We start from the raw sequence: 23035 nt of genomic DNA, 5'->3' as shown, positions 1-23035 counted from the left end.
TAACTGTTTTCTAGTTCCTAACCTGTTCTCCTCAGGAATATGCAGTGCCATCATAATAAGTGGCTCTAAGCATTCTACCATCCAGCCATGTCGCTCACTGATCCGTGCTGTTTCCGCACTCAAAAAATCATTTGGCACCCGACTCCACACTACTGGTGTGATCATTTGGACATCAAGTCTTGGAGGACACTGGGGGATGGTGTTCTTTCGCTCACTCTTAAACATAGCTGATGAAATAGGCATAATATTCTGTAAAAGATTAAAAAAAGGCAAAAATAATGACTGCCAAGCTGTTAAGTCTTCACACAAAGTTTGCTATATAAACGGTATTATATAATGGCTGCTTATTCATGATGCTACTTAGAAATCACAATCTTAAGGACACAAAGACAAACTTATGCCAGAGTTGCATTTGCTGCTCTGTATTGTGGCGTTTATATTTTCTTCAACAATGTACAAGTCAGTCACCTGCAATATCTTCTAGCTCTAATGAATGTCTTTGCGTAAAACTTAAATACTTTCCTTTGTTTACAAACGCTAACTGGCTTGCTAATTGTTTAGCACAGGTTCTGTTAGAGTTTCAGATTTCCAGCAGTGTTTATTTTGCAGGATTAGCACATCCAAGTACAGTCATAATTTTCACAGCCCACTGAAAGCAGGAACAAAGGAGGTGGAGTCCAGACTTTCTCACTACTGGGAGGTATACTGGTTAAGGATTTTAAGGCATTTATGTTACAACTGGGGAAAGGAAGCAGTTTCTTGGCAGCTTGATGCAAGGAGGCCAAGAGTCCTGAGGTACTCTAAGACTCCTTCCCCTCGCTGTCAGTGCAGGAAAATGGCTGCACTTGCAGCCACAGGCTCTCTGGTTGTAATTAATCCAACAAAATCTGTTAGTCATGAGCCAGTGACATCAGCCGGTGAGCCTGATGTTAGTGCTCCAGCCCCAAGTAAAAGTCCTGCTCCACTCTGAACAATTAAATGGTCCTGACATTGAAGAAAAACAGAAATAATAGTTTGAGATGAAGCTTAACTGTGTAATGCCATGTACACATCCTATAATCCAATGGCACACATACCTTCAGCTTTCCAAGCTCAAACTGGAACATGTTCTGGCTAGAAGGCTGAACAAAGACTGCAGGGAATAACTTCTTACTTGGTTCAACCTATGAAACACATTAAAGTGAAACAAACAGCATTAAAACACATGCAGCTGAAGTCTGACAAAATAAAAATAGATTTCTATTCAATAAGACAACAAGAGGCAGGAACAGAATTAGGCCATTCAGCCCATCAAATGTTCTCCACCATTAATTAAGATCATGGCTAATCTGATTATCCTTAACTTCACTTTCCTGTCTTTTCACCATAACTCTCAATTCCCTTGTTGATTAAAAATCTCTCAGCCTTGAATGTACTTAATGACCTAGCTATAATAGCCCTCAGCAGTATAGAATTCCATAGATTCACTACCATCTGAGAGGTGAAATCCCACCTCATCTGTCTTAAATGAACAACCCCTTACTCATATATATACCCTCTGGTTCTAGACTCTCTTATAATGGAAAATAAGCTCTTCACATCGACATGGTCAAATCTCACCTCATCCTTCTAAACACCAATGAAACAGGCTCAATCTACTCAATCACTCCCCAAACGGAAAACCAGGATCAACCTTGAGAATCTTCTCTGGACTCCTTCAAAAGCCAGTATCTTTCCTTCGATAAGGGGAGAAAAACTCCTCACAGTATTCTAACAATGCTTTGTATAGTTTTAACATGGCGTCCCTATTTTTAAATTCTGTTCTCTTTGAAATGAAGGATAACATTTCATTTGCCTTCACCATTACCCGCTGAACATGTATGCTAGCTTTTTTGTGTTCGTTGCTCAAGGATCACCAAAATCCCTCTTTACTGCAGCTTTCTGAATTTTTTTCTCTATTTAATATTCAGTTCTCATGTTCTTCTTGCCAAAGTGCATTACCTCACATTCTCCCACACTATATTCAAATTGCCAAGTTTTGCTCACTCACAAACTGTCAATATCTTTGAGTCATCTTCACCATTTACGTCCCCACCTATCTTTGCGCTATTTGCAAACTTGGAGGTTGTACATTCACTTCCCGCATCCAAGTCATTAACACATGACTATATTTCCTGACACTTGGGAATGCACACTATGTGCTGTTTTAAATCGTGCATACCCCTTCCATAAAGTTTTTTTTGGGAGACTCCGGATGCGGTAATGGTGGCAGGAAATATGGCTTGAAAGAGGTAGAGATCAGGAGCTGAGGAATGGTGGGATGGAGAAAGAGGGAATCGCAGAAGAAAGAGACAGAAGAGAGTAGGCCTCCCAGCTCCTGTCCCTTCTTCCCACTTCTGGGTCCTCTTGCCTCCTCGCTCCAGATCAATCTCCCCATCTCTTTTAGAAAATCTAAATATATTACATATACTGCTTCCCCTGGATGTGGGTTTGCTCGTTGAGCTGAAAGGTTCATTTTTAGACATTTCACCACCACACTATGTAACAACTTCAGTGAGCCTCTGAATGAAGCACTGTTGGTGTAGCCTGCTTTCTATTTATATCATTGAGTTTCCTTGAGTTGATGTTATTTCCTGTGGCGATATCATTTCCTATGGTGATGGCATTTCCTGTTCTTTTTCTCAAGCGGTGGTAGACGGGATCCAAGTTAATGTGTTTGTTGATAGAGTTCCGGTTGGAATGCCATGCTTCTTGGAATTCTCGTGTGTCTCTGTTTGGCTTGTCCTAGGTTGGATGTGTTGTCCCAGTCGAAGTGGTGTCCTTCCTCATCCATATGTAAGGATACTAGTGAGAGTGGGTCATGTTGTTTGTGGCTAGTTGATGTTCATGTATCCTTGTGGCTAGTTTTCTGCCTGTTTGTCCAATGTAGTATTTGTTACAGTTCTTGCAAGGTATTTTGTAGATGACATTAGTTTTGCTTGTTGTCTGTATAGGGTATTTCAAGTTCATTAGCTGCTATTTTAGTGTGTTGGTGGGTTTGTGGGCTACCATGATGCCAAGGGGTCTGAGTAGTCTGATAGTCATTTCCAAGATGTCTTTGATGTAGTGGAGAGTGGCTCAAAACTTGCTAATACTGCTTCCCCTGTATCTATCCTGCTTATTACCTCCTCAAACAGCTCTAGTAAATTTGTTTGGTATAATTTCCCCTTCACGAAGCCATGCTGATAACATGTCAGCACATTATGCATTCTAAATGCTTGGCTATCACATCCTTTATACTATGTCCTAACATTGTCCCAATGACAGGAATTAGCTAACTGGCCTATAGTTACCTGGTTTTCTTGCCTCCCACTCTTTTTCAATGAGGATGCAACCCACTAAGTGCAGAACCGGACAGCTTTTATTCTCTAGTGATAGTTATCGTACTTATTTCATCTCCCAATTTTGCCCTTCGCTTATTTAGTACTTTTGGAATGCCAGTGTCTTCTACCATGAAGACTAATACAAAGTATTTTCAAAGTTTGTGAGAAGATTTGTAGCTCGGGTGCTCATTGTTGTGGTTCTGTTCGCCGAGCTGGGAATTTGTGTTGCAGACGTTTCGTCCCCTGTCTAGGTGACATCTTCAGTGCTTGGGAGCCTCCTGTGAAGCGCTTCTGTGATCTTTCCTCTGGCATTTATAGTGGTTTGAATCTGTCGCTTCCGGTTGTCAGTTCCAACTGTCCATTGCAGTGATCGGTATATTGGGTCCAGATCAATGCGCTTATTGATTGAATATGTGGATGAGTGCCATGCCTCTAGGAATTCCCTGGCTGTTCTCTGTTTGGCTTGTCCTATAATAGTAGTGTTGTCCCAGTCGAATTCATGTTGCTTGTCATCTGCGTGACAAGCAAAAATGTACTTGTCATCTTTTGTTTGTTTTCAAACCCTTTCCAATGCTCACTATTCTTTGCCACATTGTATATTTTGTCTTTCAATTTAATACTACTTTTAATTTCGTTGGTTAACCATGGCTGGTTTTATCTCCTCCCTAGAATTCCTCTTTCTCATTGGGATATATCATTGTTGAGAACCATGAAATGTTTTCTGAAATATCTGCGATTGATCATCAAATATCTTTACTGCTAAATTTCTGTCCTAGTCCACTCCAGCCAACTGTGCTCTCACTCCTTTCTAATTACCCTAGTTTAAGTTTAGCACAGCTGTTTCCGATCCAAGTTTCTCAGTCAACTGAATGCTAAGTTCTAGCATATTATGCTCACAGTTTCCTAGAGGATCTTTTACTTTGAAATCATTTAGTATTTCATTATACATGAATGCCTCATTATATATTAAACTATCCAAACCCTTGGTTTGATCCATGCATCTTGTTCTAGGATTTGATCTTGAATCGACTCTATGAAGTCTACATCCTAGCTTGCTCTGTCAATTTAATTTTCCCAATTTCCATGTTTTTGGAATGTATTCACATACATAAATCTTATGAAAGTTGGAAAGTAGATGAGTACCTGCAAACACACTGGCGTATAAACTTCCATTGTAGTTGTTTTTTTATTCAGTCATTTTGTGGGTTGTGAGTATTGCTGGCTGGGCCAGCATTTATTACCCCTCCCAAGTTGTCCTCGAGAAGGTGGGGGTGAGTTTTTGTAAATAAAGGTATTGGATTTACATTATATTCTTCTTCAATGTCCTGACGTTTAACCCCATCAATTGAGTTTACAGTGAAATGGTCAATTTGATTTTCTGAAACATTGATATATTCTTAGACATGGTACTGGATATAAGTTACTGCATCTTATCAAAATGCTGTAGCCCAAATACTAGGTCACTATCCTTTCAAACTCAATTCAGGAAATTATAACAATTAGAACATTTGAGTATAGGAGTTGGGATGTGATGCTGCGGCTGTACAGGACATCGGTGAGGCCACTTGTGGAATACTATGTACAATTTTGGTCGCCCTTATACAGGAAACATGTTGTTGATCTTGAAGTGGAGGAGCTGGTGTTGGACTGGGGTGGACAAAATTAAAAATCACACAGCACCAGGTTATAGTCCATCAGATTTATTTGGAAGCACTAGCTTTCGGAGTGCTGTTCCTTCAGCAAGTGGTTGTGACAACCACCTGATGAAGGAGCAGCGCTCCAAAGCTAGTGCTTCCAAATAAACCTGTTGGACCATAACCTATTCTTGTGATTTTTAACATTGTTAATCTTGAAAGGGTGCAGAAAATATTTACAAGGGTATTGCTGTAACAGGAGTGTTTGAGTTATAGGGACAGACGATTTAAGCTGGGGCTTTTCTCCTCGGAGGCTGAGGAGTGACGTTATAGAGGTTTATAAAATCATGAGGGGCATGGACAGGGTGAATAGCCAATGTCTTTTTCCTAGGGTGCAGGAGTCTGAAACTTAAGGTGAGAGGGGAAAGATTCAAAAGGAGAACCTGAGGGGTAATGTTTTCACACAGAGGGAGGTGTGTGTATGGAAGCAGCTACCAGAGGAAGTGGTGGAGGCTGGTACAATTACAACACTTAAAAGGCATTTGGGTGGGTACATGAACAGGAAGGGTTTAGAGGGATACAAGCCAAAAGTTGGGAAATAGGACCAGGTCGGATTAGGATGTCTGGTCGGCGTGGATGAGTTGGACCAAAAGGTCTGCTTCCATGCTCTTTGACTCTATAACCTGAGCAGATGTTTGAATTTCTAAAGGGGGGGAAAAAAACTAATCTGATAAGTAGCTTTGCTTGAATTCTTTAAACATCGAGTAATGATAATCCAGTAGCACAAGTTACTTCTGTATAATTTGCAGCAAAGGATTACACCTACTCCAGCCAAAACAAACCTTGCAGAGTGGTGTTTTTGTTATCATTTATTCACTCATATGATGTCAGCATTGCCCTTCAGCAATTTCTAATGGACAGAGTGGCTTGCGAGTGCATTTCAGAGGGTAGTTAAGAGTTCACTGTGTTATTGTGGATCTGGTGTCACATATAAACTCGACCAGGTAAGAAGCCAAATTTCTTATCTTGAAAGATTTAAATACACCAGATTTTATAACAATTGAGAACAATTTCACGGTCATCATTACTGAGACAAGCTTACAATTCCAGATATATGAATTAAATTTGAATTCCAACACCTGCTGTGGTAGGATCTGAAACCATTTCCCTAAAGCATCAGCCTGGACCTTGTGACTATCAGTTCATAACACCTCTATTTCCACATAACGTGTAACACCAATAACAATATTCCTCAAGATACTTCACATTGGCGGCAAGAGAGATCAAGTTAGGTAAAATGAGGACAACAATTGTATAAATGGTTTAAAAAAAGGTAAGTTTTTTAAGAAAAAGGGAGAACTAATTACTGAAAATGGAACAGTCATGAGTAATTCAACAAATAGACTGAAGTAGTAGAAAGGGAATGCCCACAGGTAAATGGATTTCAAAAATGCATTTCATTATACTCTACATAGGAGCTCATTAAATTTGGAAGAAGTGACTAGTGGACAAACATTTTTAGAGGCATAAAGGACCCAATAGCAGACCAGTTTCTGGTTTCTGAACATGCCGGTATCTGACATCCATTGCCCTGATGCGATTTTATGGAAAAGGCCAATTAAGTACAACAGAGTGGGAGGCCCAGTTAAGATAGATAACTCATCACACCAGTCAACCAACAGTCTCACTAGGAGAGGTAGGCTGCAGCTGAGGCTAAAAGGGGACAACGAGGATGGCTTAATTAGGAATGCACTCAAGGTTTCTAAGAACCAAATCTTTTAGGGCTATAAGTACACTCCTCGACATGATTAATTGTGGCGAGGGCCTTTTTACCCTTATGGTACGTTCATTGGGAACTTGAGAAGAGGTTCTGCCCGTGCCTCAAACTGATCTATGCCCTGCTGTATCTGCTGATAATCCTCCTCACTATCCGCAACTCTACTAATCTTTGTACCGTCCGCAGACTTAGTAATTAGATCAGTTATGTTTTCCTCCAAATCGTTTCTGTAGATCACAAGCAGCAGAGGACGAAGCCCTGATCCCTATAGAACACCATTCGTCATGGCCCTCCATTCCGAAAAACATCCTTCCTCTCTCTCCTATGATTAACCAGTTCTGTATCCAGCTTGCCAGCTCATCCCTGATACCATGAAACTTCACCTTTCACCTCCACATAGACAACATCAATCATATTTGTCACCTGCTCAAAAACCTTGATCAAGTTAGTGAGGCACGACCTTCCCCACACAAAACCATGTTATTTATAACTGATCATTCCTTTGCTTCTAAATGCTTATAAATCTCCTCCGAAAATCTTTTCTAATAATTTCCCTACCACTGACAGGAGGCTCATAAGGCCTGTAATTTCCTGGATTATCCCTGTTACCCTTTTTAAAAAATGTGACAGCATTAGCTACTCTCCAGTCCCTGAGACCTCACCTGTGCCAAACAGGACATAAAGATGTCTGTCAATACTCCAGCAATTTGTTCTCTTGCCTCCCTCAATATTTTGGGATAGATCCCATCAGGAGCCGGGAACTTACTTATCTTAATACTTTTAAAGATGCACAACTTGGCTTAGAAAATCGACATTCCCTTCCCTGACATCATCCTCCACCAATTCCTTCTCTTTAGTGAATATCGATACAGAGTACTCATTTAGGACCTCACCTACCTCTTCTGGCTTCACACGTACATTCTCTTTGTCCTTGAGTGGGCCAACCCATTCCCTGGCTACCTAGGATTGGAAAGTGCTATTGAAAGAGATTTAATTGTTGCATTGTGTCTTTTAATATGGTAAATGCTGTTGCCATTGTTCATTGGTTGTCGAAGGACAACGTCTTGGAAGATGCTGGGTGGGTTGCAAATCATGTTGGCTGCTTTGTCTTGGATAACATTCACCTTTCTGGGGGTTGTTGGGCTGCACTCATGCAGGCAAGTGGACACAATTCCATCAAATCCTGAGTTGTTAGTGTAGCTAGGTTTTGACGAGTCAAGAAGAGTTGCTCACCTGTAGATTTCTCACTCTCTGGCTTGCTCCTGTGGCCATAGTATTATCCCCTAGTGCAAGTGCTGAGCACAAGGCAATATAACCTCAATTCAGCGCCAGGCTATTTCAAGTTAGGAAATATCTCTTTCTGTAAAGTGTGACACACATGGAGAACTCATAGCCATTGAATTATTACAGTGAACAGTTGCTTTTTATTCATTTTGTGGGATGTGGGCGTCGCTGGCTGGCCAGCATTTATTGCCCATCCCTTGTTGTCCCTTGAGGAGGTGGTGGGGAGTTGCCTTCTTGAACCGCTGCAGTCCACCTGCTATGAGTTGACCCACAATGCCATTAGTGAGGGAATTCCAGGATTTTGACCCAGCAACAGTAAAGGAATGGCAATATATTTCTAAGTCAGGATGGTGAGTGACTTGGTGGGGAACTTGAAGGTAGTGGTGTTCCCATATATTTGTTGTCCTTGTCCTTCCAGATGGAAGTGGTCGTGTGTTTGGAAGGTGCTGTCTGAGGATCTTTGGTAATTTTTGCAGTGCATCTTGGAGATAGTACAGGTAGACAACCCTTTATCAGAAATCTTGAAATCTGAAAAGCTCCAAAGTTTGAAGGTTTTTTTGTTAAGTTTTTTTTCTTATCAACAAGGTTCTTTGGCATGCAAACAGTTAACCCAAGTCCACACCCACTTGAAGCGTGCCACTCAGATGGGACTTATGGAGGCATGGCCCAAAACTGGCAGGCCTCAATCCTGTTTCAGGGTCCGTTTTACTTTCAGTAAGTCTGTTCTTTAGAAAGATTTTTAAAAAGTTCACCATCAAACTGCCACTTATTCTGAAATTTGAAAAATTCTGAATTCCGAAAACCAGTTGGTCCCAAGCATTTCAGATAAAGGATTGTGCACCTGTACATACTACTGCTACTGAGCATCAGTTATAGAGGGATGGATGCTTGTGATGTGGTGCCAATCAAGCGGGCTGCTTTGTCCTGGATGGTGTCAAGCTTCTTGAGTGTTGTTGGGGTTGCACCCAGGTGTGTGGAGTATTCCATCACACTTCTGACTTGTGCCTTGTAGATGGTGGACAAGCTTTGAGCAGTCACGAGGTGAGTTACTTGCTGCAGTATTTCTAGCTTCTGACCAGCTCTTGTAGCCACTGTATTTATGTGGTGAGTCCACTTGAGCTTTTAGTCAATGATAGCCTCCAAGATGTTGACAGTGGGGGGATTCAGTGATGACAACACCATTGAATGCCAAGGGTGATGGGTTAGATTGTCTCTTATTCATGATTATCATAGCCTGGCGCTGTGTGGCACAAAAAGTTACTTGCCAATTGTCAGCCCAAACCTGGATATTGTCCAGATCTTGTTGCATTTGAACAGGGGCTGCTTCAGTATCTGAGGAGTCAGGAATAGTGCTAAACATTGTGCAATCATCAGCGAACATCCCCACTTCTGACCTTATGATGGAAGAAAGGTCATTGATGAAGCAGCTGAAGGAGGTTAGGCTTATGACATTATCCTGAGGAACTCCTGCAAAGAGGTTCTGGAGCTGAGATGACGGACCTCCAACAACCACGACCATCTTCCTACGTAGCCGACTCCAACCATCGGACAGCATGGCCCAAAACCAATTATTCCAGTTTTGCTTAGGCTTCTTGATGCCATACTTGGTCGAATGCAGCCTTGATGTCAAGGCCTGTCACTCTCTGCTCACCCTCTGGAATTTAGCTCTTTTGTCCATGACTGGACCAAGGCTGTAATGAGGTCAGGAGCTGAATGGCCCTGGCAGAAACCAAACTGGGCATCACTGAGCAGGTTATTGCTGAACAGGTGCTTCTTGACAGCAATGTTGATAACACCTTCCATCACTCTATTGATGATTGAGAGTAGACTGATGGGGTGGTAATTGGCTGGATTGGATTTGTCCTGCTTTTTATGTACGGGATATACTTGGGCAATTTTTCACATTGTTGGGTAGATGTGTTGTAACTGTTCTGGAACAGCTTGGCTAGGGGAACAGCAATTTCTGGAGCACATCTTCAGTACTATTGCCGGAAGGGTATTTGTTCTATCACGCCTCTGCTGACTCTCCAAATTACCAGATCACTTAGTGCCAGTCTCCTACCTTCTCCCCTGTGGATTCTTCCTCTCCTAGTAATTACCTATTCTGTTTTGAATAAGTTGATTGCCAGACACACTGGCAGTACATTCCAGATCCTAACCAGAAGCACAACAATATGATAGTGCAGAATGAGGCTGTTCAAACCATCATGTCTGCACCTGTTCTTTAAATGAGATTCATTACTTTGTGCTAATCTGCTTTTTTACTGTTGCCCTTGCACATTGTTTGAATATAAACAATCATCCAATATCCTTGTTGCTTGAACATGTTTTTCCTCATATCACTTTTACTTCTTTTATTCATTACTTTAAATGTGTGCCCTCTGAGTCTTAATCATGAGTCGGGTCATTTTCTCTTTATCTGCTCTGTAACCACCTTTTTTCAGTATGCCTCTCAGCCTTTTCTTCTCTAAGGAAGAATCCCAATTTCTCCAATCTATTTTCCAACAAAAAGTAGATATTAGCTCAGTTATTAATTTTGAATAATAAATCAATGCTTTTTTGTCAGATAAGGATATAAAAGAAAACATAGCGAAGGTCAGTGGGACAGGAATAAAAACACAGCCATGATTTTACTTAGTGACAGAGCAGATTCAAGGGGCTGACTGGTCAGCTCATGTTTTAATTTCCTAAATATTCACTTGCTTTTTGATTGAGTTATCTACCACTTGGTTAAAAAACTGACCTACCTGGTAGTAGGTGTTGATGTCTTTCCCATTTGCGGTGAATGTCATGAGACCAGTTGCTAAATCAACAAGGCAGCCAATCTCCAGATCAACATTACTGCGGCTTGCTTGTTGGGAATTGCTAAATTCACCTCCCCAGACCATGTAACAGTTGCTCCGCTTAATACTGTAGGGAGAACACATGTGTCAACAGTACACAAATATATTGATGTTGCAGATACATTGAAAGGCCACATGTTTAAGCATTAAGAAACTAAATTTGACACAGAAATTGGTGTAAATTTGTGTAAAGGTCTGAACTAATTCCAAAATGAAATTAGTGAAATGACCAGTCCCAGCAACACTCACTGCTTAATTGTCAAGTCATGCATTTACATGACAACTGCATTGTAAAGCAAAATGAAACAGCTTCAAACTGGTGTTACACTTCTGTTGTGAAAGCACCATATGTTGGACAGAGTTGGATTGAAAATAAATATTAAAAACTAAATTTTGGTGTCTCCATCCATTTCAAAACATACACATCTGCAGCAAAAAAACCTGCGGAACCTTACATACAGTGAGACAATACTGAAATACTTAATGCTTAAGTACAGTCGTTTCTGCTATAACGCGATAGTTCTGTTCTTGTGTAACCCCGTGTCATAAGAAAATTGTGTAACAGCAGCACTATTTAAATTAACGAGGCCTGAATCATGTTAGATTAGATTCCCTATAGTGTGGAAACAGGCCCTTCGGCCCAACAAGTCCACACCGACCCTCCGAAGAGTAACCCACCCAGTCTTATTTCCCTCTAACTATTGCACAACACTATGGGCAATTTAGCATGGCTAATTCACCTGACATGTACATCTTTGGACTGTGGGAGGAAACCGGAGCACCCGGAGGAAACCAATGCAGACAGGGGGAGAATGTGCAAAGTCCACACAGACAGTCGCCCAAGGCTGGAATCGAACCTGAGACCTTGGTGCTGTGAGACTGCAGTGCTAACCACTGAACCACTGTGCCACCAATACAGGCTTTAAAAGTTTGTGCTTTAGAAACAGTGTCCCCAATTCATCAATCACGTTACAGCGAATTTGCAATAACAAAATGCACATTATAGCAGAATGACCAGTACACTGCCCACATCAGATTGTGTTTTAAGTACAAAGGTAATGTTTTGCATTGTACCTTAGCTGTGCAGTATTCTGGGAAAGAACAAAGGATCCTCTCCCTGCGTAAACTCTAATTGTAAGAAACAACCTGTTCAGTATTTTAATCTACTGTTCTTTATTAAAAAGGGAATAGCTTAGAAATGGTTATCGACACATCCATTTACAAATGTCAGCTTCAAGCCATTTTGATCTGATGTAGATGCAATTTACTGACTCAGCCACTATTGGTACTTAAACTATAAGCACTTTTTTGAACTCGTGAAATGAGGTATCAGGAGTTCCTCATGAATGATAGCGAACAATTCATTTGGAAGGATGAAGAAGGATTTCATTGAAACTTTAGAATATTGAAAAGCCTTGGTAAAGTGGATGTGGAGATGACGTTTCCACCAGTAGGATAGACTAAGACCTGAGGGCACAGTCTCAGAATTAAGGGACAACCCTTTAAAATGGAGAGGAGGAGAAATTTATTTAGCCAGAGGGTGGTGAATCTGTGGAACTCATTGCCGCAGTGGGCTGTGGAGGCCTAGTACTAAGACAGAGATAGACAGTTTCTTAATTAGTAAGGGGATCAAGGTCTAAGGTGAGAAACATATCAACCATGATCAAATGATGGAACACAACAGACTTGCTGGGCTGTTCTGCTCCTAGATCTTATGGTCCTAAATCCTTGAAGTAGTGCTTCAATATACAATAGATTAAACTACTAAAATCCCAGTGATCGCATTTAAGAGTAATATGAGAAGTGTTTAAAATTTGTAAATAATGCACAATATCAACATTAAAAGTACGCTACCCTTGGTAAAATACAGGATTACACAAAATATACAGCACAGAAACAGACCATTGAGCTCAAGTAGTACATGATGCGACAGTCCTTTATATCAAGGCTGTATGCAACCAAGTGTGGCATCAAGGAGCCCTAGCAAAACTGGAATGGTTTTAATGGTCATCAGGGAGTAAACTCTTTGTTGGTTGGAGTCATGCCTAACATAATAGGAGGGCTGTGGTTGTTCAAGATCAGTCATCTCAGTCCCAGGACATCTCTGCAGGAGCTCCTCAGGGTAGTGTCCTAGACTCAACAATCTTTAGCTGCTTCCATCATAAGGTCGGAAGCAGGGATGTTTTCTGACGATTGCACAATGTTCAGCACCATTCACGACTCCTCAAACACCGAAGCAGTTCAGGTTCATATGCAATAAGACCTGGACACATCCAGGCTTGGGCCGACAAGTAACAGGTAACAGAAATATCAGGCAAATGACCACTTCCAAGAAGAGACAATCTAACCACTGCTCCTTGACATTCATGGTACAATGCAAACCATGACTGAATCCTCCACCTTCAACACCCTGACGGTTACCACTGATCTGAAACTCAACTGGACTGGGCACATAAATGCAGACGCTACAAGTGTAGGTCAGAGGTTAGGAATACTGCAGCAAGTAACTCACCTCCTGACTCCCCAAAACCTGTCCACCATCTACAAAGCTCAAGTTGGGAGTGTGATGAATACTCCCCACTTGCCTTGGTAGGTACAGATCCAACAAACTCATGACATTTGACACAACTCAAGGGAAAGCAGCCCGCTTGATTGATACCATATCCACAAACATTCACTCCCTCCACTACCGATGCTCAGATGTAGCAGTGTGTACTAAGTACAAGATGCACTACAGAAATGCATCCAAGATCCTTCAACAACAGCTTCCAAACCACAGAAGGGCAAGGGCAGCAAGTACATGGGAACACCATCACGCACAAATGCCCCTCCAAGTCACTCACCATTCTGGAGGTGATGTCCTAATGGTATTATCACTAGGCTATTAATCCAAAGACCCAGGTAAGCTGCTGGGGACCTGGGTTCAAATCCCACCATGACAGATAGTGGAATTTGAATTCAATTTAAAAATACTTAGGATTAAGAGTCTAATGATGACAACAAAACTGTTGCCGATTGTCGAAAAACCCATCTGGTTCACTAATGTCTTTTATTGAAGGAAATCTGACATCTGTACCCTGTCTGGCCTCCACATAGCTCCAGACCCACACCAATGTAGTTTACTTTGAACTGCCCTCTGGGCAATTAGGATAGGAAATAAATACTGGCCTGGCCAGTTATGTTCCCATCCCTTGAAGGAATAATAAATAAAAAATTGCCGCTCCTTTACTGTCGCTGAGTCAAAAATCCTGGAGTTCCCTCCCTACAGGCATTGTGTGTCAACGTACAGAAAGCGGACGCAGCAGTTCAAGAAGGCAGCTCACCGCTACATTCTCAAGGGCAACTAGGATGGGCAATAAATGCTGGCCAGCCAGCAACACCCATGTCTCATGAATTAACACAAAAAAATGTGTCAGGGTTCTATGTTCTACTCGAGCGTCTTTTCATTCTTCATTATCTAAAACATACTCCAGCAAGTCCACTCTCCCTCAAATGTTCATCTCATTCCCAATTAAGTGCACCTACAATATTTGTTTCAACCACTCCCTGAGGTACTGAGTTCCACATTCTCACCATTGTTTGGATAAAGAGTTTTCTTCAAAATTCTCTAATGGATTTCTTAGTGCTGGTAATATAGTGATGGTCTTCAAAGGGAACATCACTGTCAAAACTTCAATTTAAAGATTTCTATTAAGTCACTCCTCAGTCTTTTTCTTTCCAAGAGAGAAAAGACCCAGTCTGTTAATCCTTTCGAGATACGTAAACCCAAATATTTCTACTATCATCTGATGTAAATCAGCATATCATCATCTCCACTTCTTCCATATCCTTTTTATTATATGGGGTCAAATACTGAAACGTCGATTACATGCTCAATACAGATTGTTGCAGTAAAATTCCGCAACTCCATTGGAACAGTCTATCAGAAAGATCCATTTACATAACACTTCCCTGAAAAGAATTATTTTCTAATCAGGTGCTGCACCTTCACACATTATTTAGGTTTCATGGTTGGAATTATAAGAAATGATAAGACATGTTTTATAATGATTCTCATTATTGTTTTATTCTTTTTTTATAATCTAGATCTTTTGTTATTTTAATTATCCCATTATTAACTCTATTTCCTCAATACGTAGTTCTCAAATTTGGTTCAATAGTCTTCCTGGAGTTATATTTTTTCATTATATTTTTTCCACCTCTTTGTCTATTTTAAAAATAACAGGCAAATATTTTATCACATCTTAATTTATTCAGACATTTGATATTTAACTGGCTATATTTTCACATCATATCTCACTTGCATCATTAATTTAGTGCCATTAGCCCAAGTGAATGGTGTCAAAAAACTTCAGTACAAAGTACGCTAATAAAATAGATATTGTAGGAAACAATTTTAGACAATGATTGTAACATTTCCATGTTATTAAACATGCGACTTGTTCAAACTAATTATTGAGTAGGGGTGGGATTAAAAGACATTAAAATTTAAGTCACGAAGAGAAAAGTGCTTGATGGTTTAAAATGAGTTGAATTATAAAAACTGAGTATATTAACCTAGATACCTGTCATGGACTTTGCCTTGGTCATCTCCTACTGAGGCAGTTACTGTGCGAACTTTAGTTAAATCAAAGTTGCCATCGTGTTGATGAAAGTCAGGGGTTACCCAACCAACCCACACTCCTCCTGGTTCCTGTCCAGCAAATATCCTCACAGAATAGTAATACTATCAAAAGAAAGTACCAAAATTAGAAACAAGAAATACATTAGGATTTGTCTGGGGTGTTTGTTATTACATAGGTGAGGCAGTACTGTATAGGTTGATGTACTGGACAAGCAACTGTACTCAGTTTGCACCAGTCATTAAACTGAATTCAATAAATCAAACAAATTGTGGGATTACACCAGGAAACACTGTCTCATATCTTTCACAGATACCTTTATAGATTTTTGTTTAAATCAACCTGTTTAGACCATTTCTGACACATCTCTGGGTTAGGTGGGACCTGAATCCAGGAACTCTGGCTCAGAGGTAGGGACACTACCACTGCACCACAAGATAATTCAAATTCAACACGTGACAGTTCTGTAAACCTATGCAGTGGTAAATTGTTGCAAAATGGTTTACTGCCACTTGCTCTTGCAGGGCAACTCAGTGCAGCAAACATACACTGTCTACATCCCAAATTAAAACAGCTAGAATTTCCAGGCCCACTTTTGCTCTCAAAATTTAGATGACTTTCACTTTGACGTGGGAACACACTATTCAAGCTTACTGGCAATTCAAAAGGGGGGAGTTTGAAAAATACCAGTACCACATCGGACAGGGAAAGGTTTCAAGAGGTCATAAATTGATTAATGGAATAGAGTGGACAACTTTTTATGCATTTAATATGGAAAAGTTATACTTTTAGAAGAAGTAACAGTGATATGTAATATCTATTTATTAGAAGGATGCTGAACAGTGTTTGGAAAACAAAAATCAAAAAACAGCAAAAAGCGCAAATAGATAGAGTGGTTAAAAATGACATTGGCATTTTGGGATTTAAAAATCCAAAACAAAGCACAGGAACAAAAAGGCATTGATAAAATTTATTCGAAACAATATACAGAAGAATCTCAAATATCTGAAGGACATGGGCGGAGAGTATTTTGTTTGGTTAATCGAATTTGGGATAATCGAATGCTGGATAACATTCTTTATCCAAGCATTGGGGCCTTGCGATCTTGCTAGATAATCCCATATTCAGATAATCGAATGCCAGATAATCGAGGTTCCTCTGTAGATAGCTCCAGTTAAAGTTCTTAGTACAAGTTAGGCACCACTTTGTAGAAAGGGCCTTAAAGTCACAGCATGAATTCACCAATCTGAAAACTTTAAAAAATTTTTAGCTTACATTAAAATTTTCTTTAGTATTTGAAATCTCAAGTGACATTTATTTAAATTATGTCCACACTCATGGGGAAAAATAACTAGCAGCTATTTTGATTGAACAGTTAATTTTGCTGACACCGTATTCTGAGAGATCGGAAATAATATAATGTCCTTTAGATGGCATAGGGAATTGTTCAGGGAGACGACATTGCAACTTACAAAGGAAAACATGGGCAAGCATTTGTGTAAAGAAAGATACAGAGCTATAGAGACAGCACTGCAGAGGAATTAATATTGAATTGCTCTGTAAAGATGTCATAATCATCTGATGTCATAAACAACTATTTGGACATATTAACCAACTTTATAAATAGATTATAATATCTGCTGTCTTGCTTACAAGTGATTTTTAACTTTAAGAACTTTCATGCCTCAGTCAATAGCTTTGAATGAAATTGGTTGTTTCTGCCATTTTATAGCTGTTTTACTGTTTGCAGTTGATTTACCGTTGTTGTGTTCAAAATAATCTCAGGGTCATCCCTGTCATCAGGCACAACATCCTCTATCAGGCGAGGGACAGTTGGTATAACTGGAGGTGGAGCAATAAAGGCAGGTTTCTTTTTAAATAGGAACCTAAAATACACCAAACATGAATGAGTCAGACCATGAAGCAAGTAATCAAACTTTAAACGCCAATCAACACTGGTAATTAAAAATAAACTCTCTCTAAAAAATAACCTCTTCATCAATGCAGAAGAATCATAGCAAATATCCTTGAAAGTGATAAAAGTACTGGGGAAGAACTTTTGTATTCTAAAATACAACAAAAGACTTTGTTTAACCTTTCTGTTTTACAAGTTGGATCTTCTCTTTAGTATGGAAATCTCAGAGGTCAAGTATCCCTGATTTATGATGGACAAGGGAGTTCAGCATTATGAGCAGCTGGCAGAGATAGGCAGAAAAAAAGTGGAGGTAAGCCATAAACAGATCAGTCCTGATCTTAGTGAATGCTAGAGTAGACTTGAATGGCCAAATGGCTTCCTCTTGCTCTTAATTCTCTTGTTTCTGGTTAAAATTGGTACATATACATACAATGGCACATGCGGCACATGTGAGTTTTTAATGAGTTTTCAATGTGATTAATAAAATACATTTTAGAAGAGACTTCTGGCAAAGGTAAATGCGCAGAGAATTAAGGAAATAGTGCAGATAGAAATAAGGCTGAAATATAGAATCAGGGTAGGGACAAAGATTCTCAGACTGGAATGATATAACATTCCACAGGTATGGTAAAGGCAAAGTTCCATAGTCCTACTAGACCACATGACTGCTCTCAGGTGAGGGGAGAGGTTGTGAAGAAGTGTCCTTCATGTAACCTCACCTGGTGCAGGAACTGAACCCATGCTGTTGGCATTACTTGGCATCACAAACCAGTCATCCAGCCAACTGAGCTAATCAAACCTTTATTATGGGTGTGGAATATGGAGCAACAAAACTGAAATTTGCTCATGGCATTAAATTGGGAAGCAATATGGCAAATTACGACAAAGACTTTGAAACTTATAGGCTTTTTTCTAGAATCATATCTAAAACATAAACTAAGCTTCTGGTCCCTGCAGCCAACATAATTTTAAAAAAAAATCTGCTGCCAACAGGTACTGGTTCTAATGCTCAGGATTTTCTCAGTAATCTTCTTGACCCACCCACACAGCTCAGACGTACAAACCTCGATTTCGTTTTACTTTTCTCAGAGGAGGAATCCTTATCATTTTCGGTCTTGGCCACCTCTTTGGGTGCTTCCTTTGGGAGATCCTTTTCATTGGTCGGCGTTTCCGTTTGTGTCCGACTGGCTGACTTTTTCAGAACTTCAAATTCTGAGTCCACATCAATATCTTCAACTTCTTCCTCTGGGATTGTCATTCTAGTCAATGGTGTAGTGCCAGGGGTGCACTTGAATGTATCATGGAACTCAACGGGCAGGCTGAGGCGCAAGAACAGCATGTCAGTGTTGCTGTTCTGAGACCCAAATGTTTTATGAGAAACTTTCAAGCAAGGAGGGCTGTCAACTGTTCCATCAATTCTTGTAACCTGCAAAAAAAAAATCAGGATTCACTTTGTAAGACTGAATACTCCACAACCACAGTCAAGGGAAGCAATATCACAATGCAATAGAAGTACTGCTGAGAAAAGACATCATTTTGTCAAAGTTTACATTTTACACTCATCAGAACAATTTTTTTTAGTATTCATGGGATGTGGGTGCCATTGGCTGGGCCAGCGTTTATTACTCATCCCTAGTTTCTATTGAGAAGGTGGTGGTGAGCTGTCATCTTTAACTGCTGCAGTCCATTTGAAGTAAATAGATCCACAATATCATTATGAAGAGAATTTCAGGACTTTGATATGACAACAATGAAGAAATAATGATTTATTTCCGAGTCAGGATAGTGTGGCTAGCTTGGAGAGGAATTTTCAGGGCGTGGTGTTGCCATGTATCTGCTCCCTTGTCCTTATAAATGGTAGTGGTTGTGGGTTTGGAAGGTTCTGTCAAAGATGCCTTGGTGAATTTCTGCAATGCATCCCACGACTGCAAAGCGTTGGTTGTGGAAGAATGATTTTTGTGGATGCGGCACTAATCAAGTGAGCTGCTTTGTCCTAGACGGTTTCAAATTTTTTGAGTGTTGCAAAGACTGCACTCATCCAAGCAAGTGGGAAGTAATCCATTGCACTCTTGACTTGTACTGTGTAGATGATGCTTTGGAGTAGCCAGAAGTGAGTTACTCACTGCAGTGAACAGATATGCCCATTCTCCATGCCAATGCCTTTACCATGCCAGAATCCAGTTGTCATCCACTCAGCACTCTCTTCTCATACAACATTAAATGTAGTTTCTCCTTCACATTGATAATTCTTGCAAATTTGTCTTGGTAAGTGCCAAATGAAAATTTTGACAATTTTTTTCAGCAAAACTCAAGTTTTGTACTCCCATACACCAAACTTGTCACTTGATATGATTAACTTTAATCAGCATTGAGGGCACGTTTCAAAAGAGAATGCTTGTTTTAAAATGAATTTCACATTTATTTAATGGATATTACCCAGCTCCAATAAGATTGATTAATCAGAACTTCCAGGATTATACCTACATATGGTCATATTTACTCCATAGAAAGTGCATAGAATCATTAGCCAATATCAAATCGGGGAAAAATAGCACTGCAAAAGTATCAGAGAAAGTTTGAACACACTACACTGTGGAAATTACGTAACAGAGTTAAGCTATTTGATCCAATAAATCAGTTATTCTGTTAAGCCTTTGTCCTTAATCCCCTGTGCCTACTGTTTTCCCATTTCTTTTATTTCCCTTACTTTCAACTGTATATCTAATCTATTCTTAATTCTATCATGGGTTCTGCTTCAATAACTACCTCTGTTACAGCATTTCAACGCCTGTGTAAAAACGATTTCCTCTAATCGCCCTCTACTTTCATGAAAATGGCTTCAATTTTTCAAATCTGCTCTCATCCCAGGCGGCTTTATAGAAAAAAGGAACCATTTATGTAGCATTTGTAAAGAGAGAAATGAGTGCAATATTTTAACCTAGCTTAACTGGTGGGAACATAACTGGTTTTAAACAGCCCTGAGAATGTCCTCCCCCCACTCCCAGAGAATAAACTCGCACAGCTGAAAATTAGCATTACGTTCACATTAGCCATTGATTAGAAATTTTAGTCTCCTGAAAGGTGGAATTGACAGATAACGCAGACATCTGGATTTCCCACAACTTTACAACAAGTATCTTCTTGCCCCCGAATACACCTCACTTGGAAGCTGGCCTGATGTCTCAGACGTTGGCTTGACTTACAAATGGGGTGGGAAGTACTTCAGAACTGGCCACAGGACCAGGTAGGTCAAATTCCAGATCCAGGGCCATGGGGCAGTAAGTCTCCAACACAATTCACTCCAATTGGATTATTTCCTGAACATCTATGGACCTTTATAATCCATGAGGTGAAGGTGTGTCTGTATTTGTGTGCGCAGGGGCGGGGGAATTCCTAATTTCTAGCCTACAAGCAGTGCCCATTGTATCAGCCTGTTCCTGCCCACCAAGTTCATTTCCTCCTACCTTGACTCTATCCTCTCTCCACTTATCCATACTCTGCCCACCTACATCTAATACTCCTCTGATACACTCCACCATATTGACAATTTCCAGTTCTCTGGCTCTAACTGTCTCCTGTTTACCACGGATGTCCATTCCGTCTACACCTCCACTCCCCATGAGCATGGTCTGCAAGCTCTCGGCTTCTTCCTCAACCAGAGGCCTGAACACTCCCCATCCACCACCTCTGCCTGGCTGAACTTGTTCTCTCACTGAACAACTTCTCCTTTAATTCATCATTCTTCTTCAATGTTTGTGAGAAGATTTGTAGCTCGGGTGCTCGTTGTTGTGGTTCTGTTTGCCGAGCTGGGAATTTGTGTTGCAGATGTTTCACCCCCTGTCTAGGTGACATCCTCAGTGCTTGGAAGCCTCCTGTGAAGCGCTTCTGTGATCTTTCCTCCGGCATTTATAGTGGTTTGTACCTGCTGCTTCCGGTTGTCAGTTCCAGCTGTTCATTGCAGTGGTTGGTTTATTGTGTCCAGGTCGATGTGCTTATTGATTGAATCAGTGGTTGAGTGCCATGCCTCTAGGAATTCCCTGGCTGTTCTCTGTTTGGCTTATCCTATAATAGTAGTATTGTCCCAATTCATGTTGCTTGTCATCTGCGTGTGTGGCTACTAAGGATAGCTGGTCGTATCATTTCGTGGCTAGTTGGTGTTCATGGATGCGGATCGTTAGCTGTCTTCCTGTTTGTCCTATGTAGTGTTTTGTGCAGTCCTTGCATGGGATTTTGTACACTACATTGGTTTTGCTCATGCTGGGTATCGGGTCCTTCGTCCTGGTGAGTTGTTGTCTGAGAGTGGCTGTTGGTTTGTGTGCTGTTATGAGTCCTAGTGGTCGCAGTAGTCTGGCTGTCAGTTCGGAAATGCTCTTGATGTATGGTAGTGTGGCTAGTCCTCTGGGTTGCGGCATGTCCTCGTTCCGTTGTCTTTCCCTTAGGCATCTGTTGATGAAATTGCGCGGGCATCTGTTTTTGACGAATACATTGTAAAGGTGTTCTTCTTCCTCTTTTTGCAGTTCTGGTGTACTGCAGTGTGTTGTGGCCTTTTTGAACAGTGTCTTGATGCAACTTCTTTTGTGTGTGTTGGGGTGGTTGCTTTCATTGTTCAGGACTTGGTCTGTGTGTGCAATTTTCCTGTATACCTTTGTGGTGAATTCTCCATTCGGTGTTCTCTGTACCATCACGTCTAGGAATGGGAGTTGGTTGTCCTTTTCTTCCTCTCTAGTGAATCGGATTCCTGTGAGTGTGGCGTTGATGATCCAGTGTGTGTTCTCTATTTCTGTGTTTTTAATGATCACAAAGGTGTCATCTACATATCTGACCCAGAGTTTGGGTTGAATTTGCGGTAAGACTGTTTGCTCTAACGTTTGCATTACCGCTTCTGCTATGAGTCCAGAGATGGGTGAGCCCATGGGTGTGCTGTTGATTTGTTCATATATTTGGTTGTTGAATGTGAGGTGTGTTGTGAGGCACAGATCCAGTAGTTTGAGTATGCCGTCTTTGTTGATAGGTTCACAGTCCTGTTGTCTGTTCTGTATGTCCAGCAGGTTGGCTATTGTTTCTCTGGCTAGGGTTTTGTCGATAGAGGTGAACAGTGCCGTTACATCGAATGAGACCATGGTTTCTTCCTTGTCTATGTGTATATTTCTGATGATGTCCAAGAATTCCTGTGTTGATTGTATAGAGTGTCTGGATCCGCTGGTCAGGTGTTTCAGTTTCTGCTGTAGTTCTTTAGCCAGTTTGTGTGATGGTGTCCCTGGTAGTGATACTATGGGTCTGATTGGGATGTCTGGTTTGTGCACTTTAGGTAGTGCATAGAATCTGGGGGTGTTGTTCCTTTCAGGTTTCATTCTGTGTAGGTTAAACCTGGTTATCTGTCCGTTTTTTTGTAGGTTCCTCAGTGTGTTGTTTATCCTATTGGTGGGCTGTGGGGTGGGGTCAAACTCCCTCTCTTGGTAGGTGTTGGTCTCTGCAAGTAGTTGTTGTGCTGTTTGGATGTACTCTGCTTTGTCCAGGATGACCGACATTCTGCCTTTGTCTGCTGGTAGTATGATTATGTTCTTATCATTTCTTAGTGCTTTTAGTGCTTCCCTCTCCTTGGTGTTGAGGTTATGTGTT

At 40.7% G+C, this 23035-nt stretch overlaps 1 protein-coding gene across 1 annotated transcript in view; it reads right to left on the bottom strand.

Moving 5' to 3' along the window:
- The window catches only part of LOC122542710 (ryanodine receptor 1-like), a 393921-nt gene that overhangs the window by 230818 nt on the left and 140068 nt on the right, over window positions 1-23035 (bottom strand). Inside the window, exons 30-35 of the mRNA XM_043680690.1 lie at window positions 18481-18842; window positions 17261-17387; window positions 15445-15605; window positions 10784-10946; window positions 1077-1163; window positions 23-249 (exon numbers count right to left, since the gene is read on the bottom strand). Coding sequence (XP_043536625.1) covers window positions 23-249; window positions 1077-1163; window positions 10784-10946; window positions 15445-15605; window positions 17261-17387; window positions 18481-18842 — 1127 coding nt within the window. The remainder of the gene's footprint in view (window positions 1-22; window positions 250-1076; window positions 1164-10783; window positions 10947-15444; window positions 15606-17260; window positions 17388-18480; window positions 18843-23035) is intronic.

The sequence above is a fragment of the Chiloscyllium plagiosum genome, chromosome 41 (genome assembly GCF_004010195.1).
Source record: "Chiloscyllium plagiosum isolate BGI_BamShark_2017 chromosome 41, ASM401019v2, whole genome shotgun sequence".
Classification (NCBI taxonomy): domain Eukaryota; kingdom Metazoa; phylum Chordata; class Chondrichthyes; order Orectolobiformes; family Hemiscylliidae; genus Chiloscyllium; species Chiloscyllium plagiosum.
Note: the sequence above shows the minus strand (reverse complement) of the source record. Positions and strands in the feature narration are given on the sequence as shown.